Below are 16,907 nucleotides of genomic sequence, written 5' to 3' on the forward strand. Positions count from 1 at the left end.
GTGCATGTATGTTCATTCACTTTTTTTTTTTTTTGACAGGCAGAGTGGACAGTGAGAGAGATAGAGAGAGACAGAGAGAAAGGTCTTCCTTTTGCTGTTGGTGCCGGCACACCGTGCTGATCCAAAGGCAGGAGCCAGATACTTATCCTGGTCTCCCATGGGGTGCAGGGCCCAAGGACTTGGGCCATCCTCCGCTGCACTCCCGGGCCACAGCAGAGAGCTGGCCTGGAAGAGGGGCAACCGGGACAGAATCCGGCGCCCCGACCGGGACTAGAACCTGGTGTACTGGCGCCGCAAGGCGGAGGATTAGCCTATTGAGCCGCGGCACTGGCCGCCCATTCACTTTTATTTATTTATTTATTTATTTTTTGACAGGCAGAGTGGACAGTGAAGAGATAGAGAGAGACAGAGAGAAAGGTCTTCCTTTGCCGTTGGTTCACCCTCCAATGGCCGCTGCTGCCAGCGTGCTGTGGCCGGCGCACCGCGCTGATCCGATGGCAGGAGCCAGGTACTTCTCCTGGTCTTCCATGGGGTGCAGGGCCCAAGGACTTGGGCCATCCTCCACTGCACTCCTGGGCCACAGCAGAGAGCTGGCCTGGAAGAGGGGCAACCGGGACAGAATCCGGCACCCCAACCAGGACTAGAACCCGGTGTGCCGGCACCGCAAGGCAGAGGATTAGCCTAGTGAGCCGCGGCGCTGGCCCCATTCACTTTTAAATAAATCCTGCTTTCACTTGTGTGCTATTGTGGATGCCTCTGCTTTGAGTACGTACCTCTGAGGGGGCACTGAACCTGGAATAGAGGTTGATACCTAGGCCCATAGTGGCAGTATTTCCCATGTTGGAAGTGAGGGCCCTGGAGTTCCAAGAGGGAAGCCATAGCTGGTGCCCCTCTGTGAAGCTGGGATTCCACCCAGGCTGGCCTGACTTGAAAGCCCTCAATCTCTCCAGCCTGGTGCAGTCTGTGGCATTATGTAGAGGGTCATAGACACTGGGCCACAGTGCTGCTTTGGAGTCTATAGCCTGTTTTCTTGGCCTGGGGGCTTCTGAGGCCTTTGTTTCCCAAGCTGTGATTCTGTTTCTGGCAGTCTTTCGAAGCTTTGCAAATCTTCTCTCTTTGATGCGGTAGATTTTTGGAGACCTTTCAGATGTACTCTTAATGGGTAAATTTGGTAATTTTTTTTTTTTTTTTGACAGGCAGAGTGGACAGTGAGAGAGACAGAGAGAAAGGTCTTCCTTTTGCCGTTGGTTCACCCTCCAATGGCCGCCACAGCTGGCGCGCTGCAGCCGGCGCACTGCGCTGATCTGATGGCAGGAGCCAGGTGCTTCTCCTGGTCTCCCATGGGGTGCAGGGCCCAAGGACTTGGGCCATCCTCCACTGCACTCCTGGGCCACAGCAGAGAGCTGGCCTGGAAGAGGGGCAACCAGGACAGAATCCGGCGCCCCGACCGGGACTAGAACCTGGTGTGCCGGTGCCGCTAGGCAGAGGATTAGCTTAGTGAGCCGCGGCGCCGGCCGGTAATTACTTTTAATCAGAATACTGGCCTTCTAGTCAGAGTGCCTAGTTTTGAGTCTTGGCTCTAACACTCTCGGGCTGTGTGACTCTGGTCAAGTTATTTTGCTTTGAGTCTCATGTGCTGCTTGGAAAGCAGAGAGGATTGTATATGCATTAACTCAGTTGATCCACACAGTAACTGCATGAAATATGTGCAGTTGCAGATGAGAAAACTGAGGCGGAGCTTGTTAGTCAGGGGTGTAGTTGGGGACTGGGACCCAGGTTCTTCCGTCAGCTCCGCTCAACTCTGCAGCTATAGAAACAGCCACGCATTGTTAATGGATAGGTCATTGTAAGAAAATGACCTCTCTATGGTTCTGACTCATCCCTTTTCTCCCTCTTTCTCCTTTCTTAGAAACTTGTTTTCATTAAATGTCATTGCAAAAAAAGGACAATAGAGTTGTCTCAGTATCTGTGGGGGGTATTCCATTATCCCTCTCACTGCCCCCTACCCAGGATGCCCAGGTCCTGGTGTCCTTTGTGCACATCACCCATGCATATTCTCCCATACACGTTACATCATCTCCAGATCATGTGTAACACCATGAAAATCACTAAGAAAATCCATGTGAATGGTTGTTCTGTTGTGCATGGTTTAGGGAGTCATGACAGAAGGAGGCTGTATAGTCCAGATGGGATTTTGCTTCTGAATGTTTTGGGGCCCTTCCTGGCTGAATCTGTGACTGTGGAACTCATGGATGTGGAGAGCCGGTGGAAGTACCAGTTGCCTGTGTGACATGTTTGGGCTTCTCTGAATTAAGCGTCATGGCTTCGTGGTGTGGTATTTTTCTGCACATGTCTAACCACCTTGACCACTGTTTGTGCTTCCTTTTCTTCTGTGCCTCTGTCCTTGTCCCCGGTCTCCAGGTGGCAGTGGGCGACATCGTGAAAGTCCTCAATGGGCAGTATCTTCCAGCAGACATGGTCCTGCTCTCCTCCAGGTCAGGTGTGCCGCTGGGCACTTTTTTTTTTTTTAATAAATGTTAAGAACAATAAAATGTTAAATGGCAACTGCAGAAATCCTGGGCCACCTTTTCCCTGTGATCCTGTGCGTGACATCCTTTTCCTCCTTATCCTGTTCCTCTCTAATCCAAAAATCTGAAATTCTATAATTTGGAGCATTTTGGATTTAGGATTTTTAGATAAGGGATGCTCAACTCATGCCTGGATCCTACATTTTCTTTGTCTCATTCATTCCTTTGGGAGTTTTCTGAATTCTTATATAGATTGACTCATTTTAGTGCCTTGGCTATTTCTTGAAGGGGGGGTGTCTTCACTTACAGGGACACTGACCCCAGAGCAGTGGACCCCTGGGGATTGTAGCACATCTTAATCATCAGCATCAGCTTCCTGTTGGGTCCAGGCAGCAGCCCATCACACAGGACTCATTGCCGCCCTTGAATAACTGTTCAGAGTACCATGGGCATTGTCTCAGTGTAGGCATGATGTATGCTTTTTACTTGTTTGTATTTTTCTCCCTTTCTGTCCAAATATCACTGCCATGTTCTTTGGTAGCTTTGTGCTAGAAATATATCAAATATATCACCCCTCAGTTATACATGTAGTGGACAGCACAAACCTGGCCTTTTTAATAAAGATTTATTGATTTATTTGAAAGGCAGAGTGGCAAAAAAATGGGGAGAGAGAGAAAGAGAGAATATTTCATTTGCTGGTTCACTCCCTAAATGGTTGTAACAGCAATGTCTGGGACAGGCAGAGTTAGACAGTGAGAGAGAGAGAGAGAAAGAGAGAGAAAGGTCTTCCTTCTGTTGGTTCAACCCCCAAATGGCCGCTACAGCCGGCACGCTGCGCCGATTAGAAGCCAGGAGCCAGGTGCTTCCTCCTGGTCTCCCAGGCGGGTGCAGGGCCAAGCACTTGGGCCATCCTCCACTGCACTCCTGGGCCACAGCAGAGAGCTGGACTGGAAGAGGGCAACGGGGTGCCGGCGCCGCAGGTGGAGGATTAGCTTAGTGAGCTGCAGCACCGGCTAAGGTAGCCTGCTTTTACAATATCCCATTTAATCTTCCCAGTAGCCATTTCTATTTTTCCTTTTTGCATGAGAAAACAACATACTGTTTAGTCCATAAAGTCATAGAAGTCCATAAAGGCCGCATAAGCCCATAAAGTTAGCCCAGCAGAATTTTTTTATTTTTATTTTTATTTTTTATTTTTTTTGACAGGCAGAGTGGGCAGTGAGAGAGACAGAGAGAAAGGTCTTCCTTTGCCGTTGGTTCACCCTCCAATGGCCGCCGCAGCTGGCACGCTGCTGCCGGCACACTGCGCTGATCCGATGGCAGGAGCCAGGTGCTTCTCCTGGTCTCCCATGGGGTGCAGGGCCCAAGGACTTGGGCCATCCTCCACTGCACTCCCTGGCCACAGCAGAGGGCTGGCCTGGAAGGGGGCAATCGGGACAGAATCCGGCGCCCCGACCGGGACTAGAACCCGGTGTGCTGGCGCCACTAGGCGGAGGATTAGCCTATTGAACCGCAGCGCCGGCCAGCCCAGCAGAATTTTAATTTAGCCTGTGGGTTGCACAGTCCATTCTTGCCACCACTGACTATGCCGACTAACCCAAACTCAAAGATGAGAACTGGGAGAATAGCACCGATGCACTCAGGTTTTATTCTTGGGATATTCTGGCTTTCACACTGGGTGCTTTGGGGTGGGCATTTGGCTCAGGGGTGGAGATGCCGCTTGGGATGCCCACAGCCCATGTTGGGATGAATGCCTGAGATCTAGACCCAGCTCCACTCCCGATTGCAGCTTCCTGCTGATGGACACAGTCTGAGGCCCTAAGTGATGGCTCAAGTACTTGGGTCTCTGCCACCCCCATGGGAGACCTGGATTGAGTTCCTGGTTTCTGGCTTTGGCTTGGCCCAGCCCTGGGTGTTGCAGGCATTTGGGGAGTGAATCAGTGGATGGAAAATTTCTGTCTATTTTGCCTCACTCTGTCTTTCAAATACATTTAGTAAATAAATCAAAACTAAAAAACTTTTTTGTTTATCTGATTAAAATTTGCCCTTTGATTTGGTAAAAAATGCAGCCAGGAGCAGGCATTCAGCCTAGTGCCCATGTCCTGTTTTGGAGTACTTGGGTTTGATTTCCCACTCTGTCTCTGACTCCAGCTTTCTGCTGGTGTAGACCTTGGGAGGCAACGGGAGATGGCTCAAGTACATGGGTCCCTTTTCCCCATATGGGGGACCTGACCTGAGCTTTGGGCTCATGGCTTTAGCCTTGGCCCAGTCCTGCCTGTGGTGGGCATTTGGGCATATGAATCAGTGGATGGAAAATCTGTCTGTCTCTCTGCCTTTCAAATAAATATGTTAAATTGGAAAAAAAAAACTTAAGAAAATTGCAAAGAAGCAAAGGCTCTGCCTCAATCCTTCAGTGTAGGCTGTGATTTTCTTCAGATGAGTTGTTCTGGCCACGCCTGAGTCACCTCTATTGGTCAGGGTGAGGCTCAGCCTCAGATTTTGAGGACCACTCCCACCCAGTGTCCGGGTCTTAGCCGGACCATCTCTTGTTTCAGGCCACAGGTTCCCCCCCACCACCCATTCATCCCCAGTCCTGTCTGCCTGACACCCTGCAGTCGGTAGGTGGGACCTGGGAAGACAGCTGTCTCTTGATGTTGAGCCCCAAAGATGAGTGTGTGCCTTCCTTTGTCAGCAGTGACAACCACTGACATGGCCGTTGATAACAACTTAATTTGAGGGATTGATTGGCACACATAGTTTCTGTAATAGTGACTTTCTGAACAGTAAATTTGTGGAGAAGACTACACTGAATTTGACTTTTTTTCTTTCTTCCCTAGTGAACCTCAGGCAATGTGTTACGTTGAAACAGCAAATCTCGACGGCGAGACAAACCTTAAAATACGTCAGGTAAGGTCACTTTTGTGACTTGCACTGTCTTGGGAGCCCAAGTTGCATGCGTGGTCCTCCCACATGTGCCACTCCATGGCTTTTCTAGAGAGAAGCATGTTCAGCCACAAAAGGGTGGGGAATGCCTTGAAAGTGGTGGGAGAGACGAAACATGGGCTTCAGCACAGGATCGCTTGCCAAGGACACCGTGCCTTTGTTTCTGTCTTCTGAGCTCTCTGCTGTGATGCCAAAGACAGCACACACTCAGCTAAGATGAGCTCATGATAGAAGGGACGGTGACTGCCTCGGAGGGACGGAGCAGATGAGCCTCGGGTGTCTCAGTGTAGGCCGCTGCTGGAGCTTAGACTCTAGTTCTAGAGAGTGGTATAGCAGACACGAAGTGCCCATGCTGTAAATATTCTGACTATGTATTTTTAATTCTACAATGAAGAAGTTTTCAATATCTAAAAATTTTAAGCATTTTGACACTGCTGCATGCAGTTGAATTTAATATTTCTGTCCACTTTTCTACTATAGGTTTTTGCTTTAGACATTTTTTTTTTTTTCTGTTTAAAGAAGAGTTAACAAGGTTTGTGGTACTAGTCTGTTTTGGTGTATATTTCAAAATGTATAGAAAAATCCATTTATTTTTTTCAAAAAGAAGAGGTGAGTGCTACGTAGTGTAAAATATTAAAGAGATACTCAATTTTAAGAGTGATGCCATAAAGCTAGTAGATTATGCTTTCTGTAAGGTGCGTGAGTATAATTAACACGGATGTTTCTCACCCACTGGTGGAATCTTCACTTTCTGCTTCATTGAAATCTCTGCTACTTTTGCATTAGATTGTTGTGACACAAGTTGCCAATAAAGTCTATCAGATTTGATTTATCAAATTATTGCATCATTTCTTTGTGATTAAGGAGATTCTGAAAGTTGTTCCTTAAATATGGGAGATTGTGTTCAGCTACCTCTTTTGTTTAACGTTTTAGGGTTTGAGTCACACTGCTGACATGCAAACAAGGGATGTGTTAATGAAGTTATCTGGAACTGTAGAATGTGAAGGGCCCAATCGCCACCTCTATGACTTCACTGGAAACTTGAACTTAGATGGAAAAAGGTATCATTTTTCCTGTTCTCAGTATTTTTTTTGTAATGTAACTAAGAGTTATTGGAGTTTTGGAACATGCATTTGTTTTCTACTTTCATAATATTTTAGAATAGTGAGATTTCTTCATATTAGCTTAGCTATGGCACCCTGAGCTTTTCTTGAGCCACCATTTCAATAAATTCAAAATTTCCATTAAATTGAAGTAAAACCTAATTTTTACACAAGAAAAGAGTCTGTGGGACTCTGATGAAGTTCATAGCTTGTGGTCTGTTCTTTCTGTGCCCATAACTGCCAAGCAAGGTAAATGGTTTTAGCTGTGTGTACTTGTCCAGAAAAGCAGAAGGCAGGTGTCTGAGGTGCACCGAAGCTGCTAGACTCAGGAGAGAAATTTATTGTTTGTTTTGCTAGCATTCTCCTGAATAGCACTCGCTTGTTTTTAGAGTCCAGTGAAGGATTGCTGTTTGTTTAGAATCTATTCAGTGCCCTGTTGTCTGTATTCTGTTGTCCTCTTTGGTGTTCATTGTTGAGAGTCTTATGTTGTCATGACGTTGGGGAACAGTTTCCATCTTCTGCCCATCTGTTATCTGCATGCTTCTGACCAGTGCTCCCCAGACCTGTTGGACTGTCCTTTATGTTTTGTGTAGAATCACGGCTTGGGTCGTTGGACTTGGCCCACAGAAAATATGAAGGCAAAGTGGGCTTGCTTGTGGCTTTTCACTTAGCATGCATACCCATTTTCTTTGCTACCCATTTTGAATGTCTAAATTATCACTCAGGTATTTATATAATCATTAAGTATTCCCTAACAAACTTGATAGCTTAGGTTTACTGCTTTTCACATTTTTTTTTCCTCACAATAACCTATCAAATAAACTCAATTTCCCAAATGGAGAGGGTTTTGGTTGTTGTCTTGGCAATTTTATTTTGGGTGATGAATTTCATCATGGGATTATAAGAGATATGATTCTCTCTAATGTTTTATCTTTTAAAAAAGATCCTTTATCTGTAGTGATGAGTGGATAAAATAATCTTTTATCTGGGTGTTTTTGGAGTAGAATAGGCCAAAGATAACCTTTGTGTTTCTCCATGAAATAATTCAAATTTGACTAAAGGAAACATTGGGTTTATCGTGGGGTTATGTGTAAGGGGAACTTCATGCTCACTTGTCAGACTATCATTAAATGTAAATGTTGTTTCTTATTTTTAGCCCTGTTTCCCTTGGGCCTGACCAGATCTTATTAAGAGGTACACAGCTTAGAAATACTCAGTGGGTCTTTGGCATAGTTGTGTATACTGGACACGACACCAAGCTCATGCAGGTAAAACATTTCTATGCTGAAAAACAATACTGATTTTAGTCTTTTTCTTTCTTTTTATTTTTATTGAATACAGGGTGGAAAATACAGATACTGCATTTAGGAGGCTCAAGTGTGTCTAGGAACCTAAATCTGGAAAGGAAGTGACTTTATTTTAGTTTTGTAGGTAACTTCTTCTGGATCTCTGTTATCTTATCAGATATCTGTTACCTCTTACCTGAAATATAAATAAATGGTCTTATTTTTTAGTTTTAGGGGGACAATCAATTCTAAATTATTTGTCTTCTGAACTTCAAAGGGGAATTAGTTCCAACTTTTTTCTTCTTTCTCTACTTTTTCTCTTCATTTCATTAAGATGTTATAGTAAATTGTCTTAAATAACTAAATTCTAGGCAATTTATAATCTGTTATTGTTGAACTAGTATTTATTCTTCATATACCAAAGGAAAAATATTGTTAATGTGATTTTGCTTTTTCCTTGTTGATTTTTTTAAAAAACTATTGCTTGTGAATTTGTAGCTTGCATATATGTTATGATAATATTTTCCAGATATCTTTTGAAATTCTACATGAACCAGTGTCCCTATGTGCCGTTTCTGTTCTTTTGTGTCATTTGGTGTCTTATTTCACTAATGGAAGCTGTTAATGAGAATTGGTTTTTCAGCTCATTTACCCTTTTGTATAACTTCTCAAGCACACATTTGGCTATATTTCTTAATCAAAAAGTATTTAGTGACCACCATGCACCAAGTCTTGTGCTGGCTATTTGGTACCATGGTGAAAGGCCCAGGCTTACCCTATGGGAACTGGGTAGACTAAAGAGTAATTCAGTATCACAAAGTAGAGAGATAGTGGTTGTGTTGTGTGTTATTATGAGATGCTGTGATGTTTGTAGAAGGGTCATCCAACCTAAGTTTGGGGATACAGTTAACGGGATACCAAAAATGAGCCCTGGGCAAAAGCAGGCTTTAGAATATTGAATTGGTGAAGGCAGACTATTGCATTGATCCCCTCTTTGAGGTCAAAGGCTAGGAAGATGAGGAAGGTAAATATTAGACCAGGTCAAGTGTTGGAGCCTGTGACCACGCCAGCTAGTTAATGCAGTGAAGACAGGGAAGGGAGATAGGATTAGAAGGGTTGAGAGACTCGTTGGGGCTGACCAGGATTGGTGGAGTTGTAGAGTGGCTGGATGATCAGTGTGCAGGATACTCGACCTTGAGTGTTTGAGGTGGAAGTATTATAGCCTGGCAAGACCTGAGGGTAAACCATGTGAGGAGGATGCTCAGATAGAGCTACTGAAAACCACTCATTCTTGGGCATAAGGGACAGAGACTAAGGCATTCAGTGGGATGATGGCTGTGTTCATGAAGAAAGGATGGTGAAAAGGCTGGGGCAGAGAACACCATGAGCCAAGTTTAAGTCTTCAGTGAGTGAGGGGGAGTGACTGATGGGTCTTGCTGGGTGGGGAGAGAAGGCACAGGATGGTAATTTTTGTGTGTTTTTTTTTTTTTTTAAACATGACATTTGACAAATAAAGGTTCAGAAGTATTGCCAAGTCTTGAATATATATCCAGTAATACAACATCAGATGCTAAAAGATGTGTCTTTACTGGGGTACCCTCTGCCTGAAGAGGCTTCAGGGAAGACGTAGCCTTGGCAGTTAAGGATGAGGAGGACCTGGCACAGTTTTGGTCCTGGGAGGGTAGGACCCAGGTGCAGAACGGCTGCAAGGGTTGTGTGCTGGGTGAGCAGGTGAGAGGGCTCTGTGGTGGTTAGAAGCATGATGGTTGATGAGTGCTGAGAGGCTGCTCTTGGGTGGATTGTGATTGTTCACTATATCTGAGATGTGCTGCCTCTGCCGCAGCTCTGTCCATTTACAGGGGCTGATTTGAATGCCTACAGTATGTTGTTGCAGAGCAGTCTGTACGGAAGGACTTTATCTTGATGTAGTTTTGTGCTCTGCCACCTGCTAAGAAGTCTGGAACTTCTCTGTCCAATGTCAGAAACCACTGCCAGGTGCTTGGAGCTCCACTAACCACAGATCAGGCCTTCCATTTCTTAGGATGAAATGACAAAAGTACCATGAATGGTTAGCCCAGACTTGGGCAGGGCCCCAAGACCAGTTTTCAGATTGCACATATTACAAAATTGGGCACCCTGCAAGATTTCATGGACACTGGGTATTTTTTCTCAGAGTGCTTTTCAAGATCATATATTGGTCAGTACAGCTTTGTAGCTAAGGTGTAAGAATTAGGTTAAATAAAGGCACTTCAGGTTCATGGAAATTGACTTAAAGAAGTGTATTTTGGTGCAAAAATGTTGAAATCCACATGTAGTTTTTTCATAATACACATTTTCTACAAACTTTCTGGTGATCTCAATGTTTACATGGCTTTAAACATTTTTGGCACAAAAATAATAGAGCTTTAATTCCATTTTGGATGACATTTAAAAGATGTTTATTTTTCTCTATGAGAGAGAGAGAGAGAGATTAAGAGAGAGAAATATCTTTCATCTGCTGGTTCACTGCCCAGTTCCACAGCAGCCAAGACTAGGCCAAGCTAGTCAGGAGCCCAGCACTCCATCTGGGTCTCCCACATGGGCAACGGGGATCCAGGCACTTGAACCATCACCTGTTATCTCCCAGGAAGCAGTGGCAGGAAGCAGAATCAGAAGTGCAGTGGCCAGGACCTGAACCCCCACCTCCCATATGGGATACAGGCGTTTCAAGTGGCAGCTTAGCCTGTTGCACACCACACCCACCTCCTCCTCCATGATGCTTTTGACATACCCTTGCACATTCATACGCTTCCATCCTGTCTTCAGTGACAAGGTGTGCGCTAGGGGATCCTGTGCAGTTTGTATCCTGAGTGTGGGAGGCACTTGGCCTTGACCCTCATGTGATAACTCCCCTGGCAAGGCTTACTGTGGGTTGACTGTTGGAGTTCAGGATGATGGAAAACCCCAGAAACAACTGTGCTAGACTTGCTGTGCTGTAGGACTGAAAAGAGTGAAAATAATGAGCCTTCTAAAGAAATATAATGTAGCGCACAGAGCTGGAAGCCCTTTCCGTCTATACTCGCACTCCTTGACCACAGATAAGCAACTGGATTGGTGCAGAGTCCTTCTAACCTGGAAGGCTCCCTCCGTTCACATGTGGTGTGAAATATTTCAATCTACTAGTTCTGTTGGTTGAATTAATGGGAAAGGGATCACCACATTACAGCAAACATAACCGCAAATTGTGCCTTACTCTAAGTGATTAACATGTATTAACTCATTTATTGCTCACCATGGCTGTATGAGGAACATACAGATAAGTACTTCTCATTTCTAGAAGAGGGAATGGAGGCACGGAGTGTCTAAATTATCCCAATCTTGCAAACCTGGGGAGTGGTAGGGCTGGGATTCACATGCAGGCAGTCAGGCCACACAGAGCCAGTGTTCCCACTCACATTCTTCCGCCTGCTTTCTTAGGAGGGAATAAAATGAATCAGTTTCAGGTCTGGTTTTAGCTTTTTCAAAATCTGACACTTGACCTGTTTCTATTTACAATTCCACTCTGAGGAAATAGCAATATTCTTTAAGAATTTTATACTAGGATATTTCAAAACCTTTGTGAAAAATGAAGTTAAGATGTAAGTTTATTTTGGTGAAAATTAAAAAAAAAAACCTGTGCATAGTATTTTTCGTAATATGCACTTTCCTTGAGCTCTTGGAAGGACCCTCACAGGAACGCTTATGACTCTTTGAGGAATTTGACATTAAAAACTCATCTCTGCAAGTAGAAATCTTCGTGGCGTGGGGTAAGAACGCATAGACAGAGCTTGGCTTTCAGTAAGGGCATATATGGAAGCCGGATGTTTTGGGATTGTTTTTGTTCCACTGGATGAAAGATAAATTTTTGTAACCCTGTTAACTGGTCAGAATTCATCTACTGGAAAAGATTAGAAGTCAGTGACTAATGGGGTCAGAGGAATGAAGCTTGTTGTCATTTTTTTTTTCAATGAATGCTTATTGAAAATGGTAAGATCATCATTTGTTTTTAAAAGAGTAGGATAAATGGAGCCGGCGCTGCGGCTCACTAGGCTAATCCTCTGCCTTGCGGCGCCGGCACACCGGGTTCTTTTTTTTTTTTTTTTTTTAACTTTTATTTAATGAATATAGATTTCCAAAGTACAGCTTATGGAATACATTGGCTTCCCCCTCCCCCCTGATGACTTCCCTCCCACCCGCAACCCTCCCCTTTCCCGCTCTCTCTCCCCTTCCATTCACATCATGATTCATTTTCAATTTTCTATATATACAGAAGATCAGTTTAGTATACATTAAGTAAAGATTTCAACAGTTTGCACCCCCATAGAAACACAAAGTGAAATATACTGTTTGAGTACTCGTTATAGCATTAAATCTCAATGTACAGCACATTAAGGACAGAGATCCTACATGAGGAGTAAGTGCACAGTGACTCCTGTTGTTGACTTTACAAATTGACACTCCTGTTTATGGCCTCAGTAATCTCCCTATGCACCAGTCATGAGTTTCCAAGGCTATGGAAGCCTTTTGAGTTCTCTGACTCTTATCTTGTTTAGACAAGGTCATAGTCAAAGTGGAGGTTCTCTCCTCCCTTCAGAGAAAGGTACCTCCTTCTTTGAAGACCTGTTTTTTCCACTGGGATCTCACTCACAGAGATCTTTCATTTAGGTTTTTTTTGTTTGTTTGTTTGTTTTTTGTTTTTTACCAGAGTGTCTTGGCTTTCCATGCCTGAAATACTCTCATGGGCTTTTCAGCCGGATCCGAATGCCTTTAGGGCTGATTCTGAGGCCAGAGTGCTGTTTAGGACATCTGCCATTCTATGAGTCTGCTGTGTATCTCGTTTCCCATGTTGGATCACTCTCCCCTTTATTTATTCCATCGGTTAGTATTAGCAGGTACTAGACTTGTTTATGTGATCCCTTTGACTCTTAGTCCTTTCATTATGATCAATTGTGAACTGAAATTGATCACTTGGACTAGTGAGATGGCATTGGTACATGCCACCTTGATGGGATTGAATTGGAATCCCCTGGTATGTGTCTAACTCTACCATTTGCGGCAAGTCAGCTTGAGCATGTCCCAAATTATACATCTCTTCCCTCTCTTATTCCCACTCTAATGTTTAACAGGGATCACATTTCAGTTAAATTTCAACACTTAAGAATAACTGTGTATTAATTACAGAATTAAACCAGTCATATTAAGTAGAACAGACAAAAAAAATACTAAGAGGGATAATGTATTAAGTTGTTCATTAACAGGGCTATGCTGATCGAGTCACCATTTCTCATAGTGTCCATTTCACTTCAACAGGTTTCCTTTTTGGTGTTCAGTCAGTTGTCACCGATCAGGGAGAACATATGATATTTGTCCCTTTGGGACTGGCTTATTTCACTCAGCATGATGTGTTCCAGATTCCTCCATTTTGTTGCAAATGACTGGATTTCATTGTTTCTTACTGCGGTATAGTATTCTAAAGAGTACATATTCCATAATTTCTTTATCCAGTCTACCGTTGATGGGCATTTAGGTTGGTTCCAGGTCTTGGCTATTGTGAATTGTGCTGCAATAAACATTAGGGTGCAGACCTCTTTTTTGTTTGCCAATTTAAATTCCTTTGGGTAAATTCCAAGGAGTGGGATGCTGGGTCGAACGGTAGGGTTATATTCAGGTTTCTGAGGAATCTCCAGACTGACTTCCATAGTGGCTTGACCAGTTTGCATTCCCACCAACAGTGGGTTAGTGTCCCTTTTTCCCCACATCCTCGCCAGCATCTGTTGTTGGTAGATTTCTGTATGTGGGCCATTCTCACCGGGGTGAGGTGAAACCTCATTGTGGTTTTGATTTGCATTTCCCTGATTGCTAGTGACCTTGAACATTTTTTCATGTGCCTGTTGGCCATTTGGATTTCCTCTTTTGAAAAATGGCCCATCTCTTAAGTGGGTTGTTGGTTTTGTTTTTGTGGAGTTTCTTGATCTCTTTGTAGATTCTGGGCACACCGGTTTCTAGTCCCGGTTGGGGCGCCGGATTCTGTCCCGGTTGCCCCTCTTCCAGGCCAGCTCTCTGCCATGGCCAGGGAGTACAGTGGAGGATGGCCAGTCTTTGGGCCCTGCACCCCATGGGAGACCAGGAGAAGCACCTGGCTCCTGCCTTCGGATCAGCGTGATGCGCAGTCCACAGCACGCCGGCTGCGGCAGCCCTTGGAGGGTGAACCAACGGCAAAAGGAAGAGCTTTCTCTCTGTCTCTCTCTCTCACTGTCCACTCTGCCTGTCAAATAAATAAATAGATAAATAAAAATAAAAGAGTAGGATAAATGGTCTTGGAACTGCTCTGCTGTGTCTTGGCTGGAGGCCCGATACAGATGTGTCATTCCTGTTGGCCTTTATATGGTATTTGACAAAGTGGCCTTCCCTAGTGGATTTATTTCCATTTAAATTCAAGAGGAATTTTTTTTTAAGTCTGTAAAGTCTGGTTAATTTAGAGAACTTCCCTCTTCTAGCCTCTAATGGTGCCTGCCCCCTGGGCTTGTGGTCCCCTCTCCATCTTCAGAGCCAGCAGTGCAATGTCTGTCTGGTTGTTCATGTGTAGTCACCCGCCCTCCGGCCACAAGTAAGAAAGCCTCTCTCTTTTCATGACCCCTGTGATGAGATTGGGTCCACTTGGGTAATCCAGGATAATCTCCCCATCATAGCTGCACCATTTCTTTTGCTATATAAAATAACACACAGTTTCCAGGGATTGGGAGATGGATATCACTGGTGGGGAATTATTTTGCCCATTACAGCTACCTTCAGAAATCTTTCTTTAGGGCATATGCATCTTTTTGTTTTGAAAGAAAAAATTGTATTAACAGTAACTGTACATACCTAGGGGCCACAGTGCAATATTTTAATAAATGTATATATGATGTATACTGACCAAATCAGGATAATCAGTATTTTCTCTTTGACATTGCTTTGTGATCGGAGTTGTGGGGAGCAACTGGGAGCAACTCGGACTAGACTAAGTTATTGCAATTAAGACTTATTCTATGCATCTGCTCTCCCACAATATGGCGCTGGGAGAGGAGAAAACAGCTTCTACGCAGCTGCCTCTTGCCAACTTGAGTGATGACCTCCAGGAGCTGATCCTGCTCCTGATTGGAGGAGAGCAGCGTACTCGGTGTGTGGGTAGCAGAGTTGGGATTGGTGAAAGAGGACTATAAAGGAGGAGAGAGACAACATGCACCAGGAACACCTGAGGAACACCTGTGCAGCCCCCGAGAGAGCCGGCCGGCGGTGTGCCGCTCCCCCGCGGAAGTGGGGAATGTGGCAGGGGGAACCGCCCCTCCACGGAGGTGAAGGGACAGTAGCCAACCCGGGAAGAACCAGCAGCAAACCCGGGAAGGGCCGAGCAGACAGAAAGAACAACGCAGGGTTCAGTGTCGTTCCTCCATGAAGACGGGGAGCGACATAATGGTGCCGTGACTCGGATATGAAGCCTAGGCAGGGTTTAGTGTCGTTCCTCCATGAAGAGGGGGAGCGACAGGAGTGTTGGAGCTTTTCTTTTCTCTTTGTTCGTTCTAGAAGGTTATTGTGAACTGTATTTTTCCCACTATGCTGTGAAACAGGACCTTATTCATTCACTCTCACTCTGATTTGCTACCCATCATCCAAATTCCACTTATCCCCCCATTCCTCCCAGCATCTAGTAATCACCATTCTGTGTTCAGATTGAGTTTTTGTTTTTAACTCCCACATATGAGGGAGACTATACAGTATTTGTCTTTCTGTCTGGCTTATTTCACTTAAAATGATGTCCTCCAGTTCCATCCATTTTGCTGCAAATGACAGGATTTAATTCCTTTTTTGGCTGAATAATATTTCATTGTGCATATATATATTTACATGTATCACATTTTATTTGTCCATTCATCTAATAATGGACATCTTGTTTGATTCCATATCTTTGCTGTTGTGAACAGTTCTGCAATAAACATGGTGGAGCAGGTATCTCTTTGATACAGTGATTTCATGTCTTTTGGGTATATACTCAGTAGAAGGATTGTTGGATCATAGGACAGTTCTATTTCTAATATGTAAGAAATCTCCATACTGTTTTCCATAGTGACTGTACTAATTTACATTCTTACCAATAGTGTTTAAGAGTTCCCCTTTCTCCACATACTCACCAGCATTTATTACTGTCTGTCTTTTTGATAATAGTCATTATGACAGGGGTGAGGTATACCTCATTGCGGTTTTGATTTGCTTTTGCCTGATGGCTAATTGTGTTGATAATTTTTTCATATATTTGTTGGCCATCTGCATTTCTTCTTTTGAGAACTGTCTATTTAGGTCCTCTGCCCATTTCTTTATTGGATTGTTTGTTTTTTTGTTGTTGAGTTTTTTTGAGATCTTGACATATTTTTAGATATTAATCCTTTGCCAGATAAGTAGCTTGCACATATTTTCTCTCATTTTTTGGGTGTCTCTTCTCCCTCTTGTTTCCTTTATTGTGCAGAAGCTTCTGAGATTGATTAATTGCATTTGTCCAGTTTTGCTTTTGTTGCCTATGCTTTAGGGTTCTTATCCAAAAACCATTGCCTATACCAATTTCTTAATGTGTTTCCTCTATGTTTTCTGCTAACAGTTGCATAGTTTGAAGTCTTACATTTAGGTCTTTGATCCATATTGAGTTGATTTTTATATATGATCAGAAGTAGGTATCTAATTTAATTTTACTACATATGTAGATCCAGTTTTGCCAGCACCATTTATTGAAAAGACTATCCTTTCTCTAGGATCTCTTCTTTGCACCTTTGTCAAAAACCAGTTGACTGTATGTATGTGGGTTATTTTTCTGATTCTCTTTTCTGTCTCATTGGCTTTTATGCCAGGAGTATGCTGTTTTAATTACTATAGCTTTGTGTAGTATGTTTTAACATCAGGAATTGTGGTGCTTCTAACTTTATTTTTTAAAATCAGTTGACACAAAGTGCATAACTGCTTTGCATAGACTGTACTCTTGACTTCTCCACTACTGGGGTCTA

At 43.9% G+C, this 16,907-nt stretch overlaps 1 protein-coding gene across 13 annotated transcripts in view; it reads left to right on the forward strand.

Moving 5' to 3' along the window:
* Positions 1-16,907, forward strand: part of ATP8A2 (ATPase phospholipid transporting 8A2) — a 726,614-nt gene that overhangs the window by 212,895 nt on the left and 496,812 nt on the right. For 12 of the 13 annotated variants that reach the window (XM_089304392.1, XM_089304401.1, XM_089304402.1 and 9 more), the window contains 4 exons: positions 2,422-2,495; positions 5,366-5,435; positions 6,405-6,532; positions 7,731-7,842. In XM_089304392.1, the coding sequence (XP_089160518.1) occupies positions 2,422-2,495; positions 5,366-5,435; positions 6,405-6,532; positions 7,731-7,842 (384 nt within the window). Of the gene's footprint in view, positions 1-2,421; positions 2,496-5,365; positions 5,436-6,404; positions 6,533-7,730; positions 7,843-15,104; positions 15,213-16,907 lie in introns of those variants that run through there. The other variant, XM_089304400.1, reaches the window with a different exon arrangement.

This window comes from Oryctolagus cuniculus, chromosome 9, assembly GCF_051225735.1.
Source record: "Oryctolagus cuniculus isolate XC-2025 breed Fujian yellow rabbit chromosome 9, ASM5122573v1, whole genome shotgun sequence".
Taxonomy (NCBI): Eukaryota; Metazoa; Chordata; class Mammalia; order Lagomorpha; family Leporidae; genus Oryctolagus; species Oryctolagus cuniculus.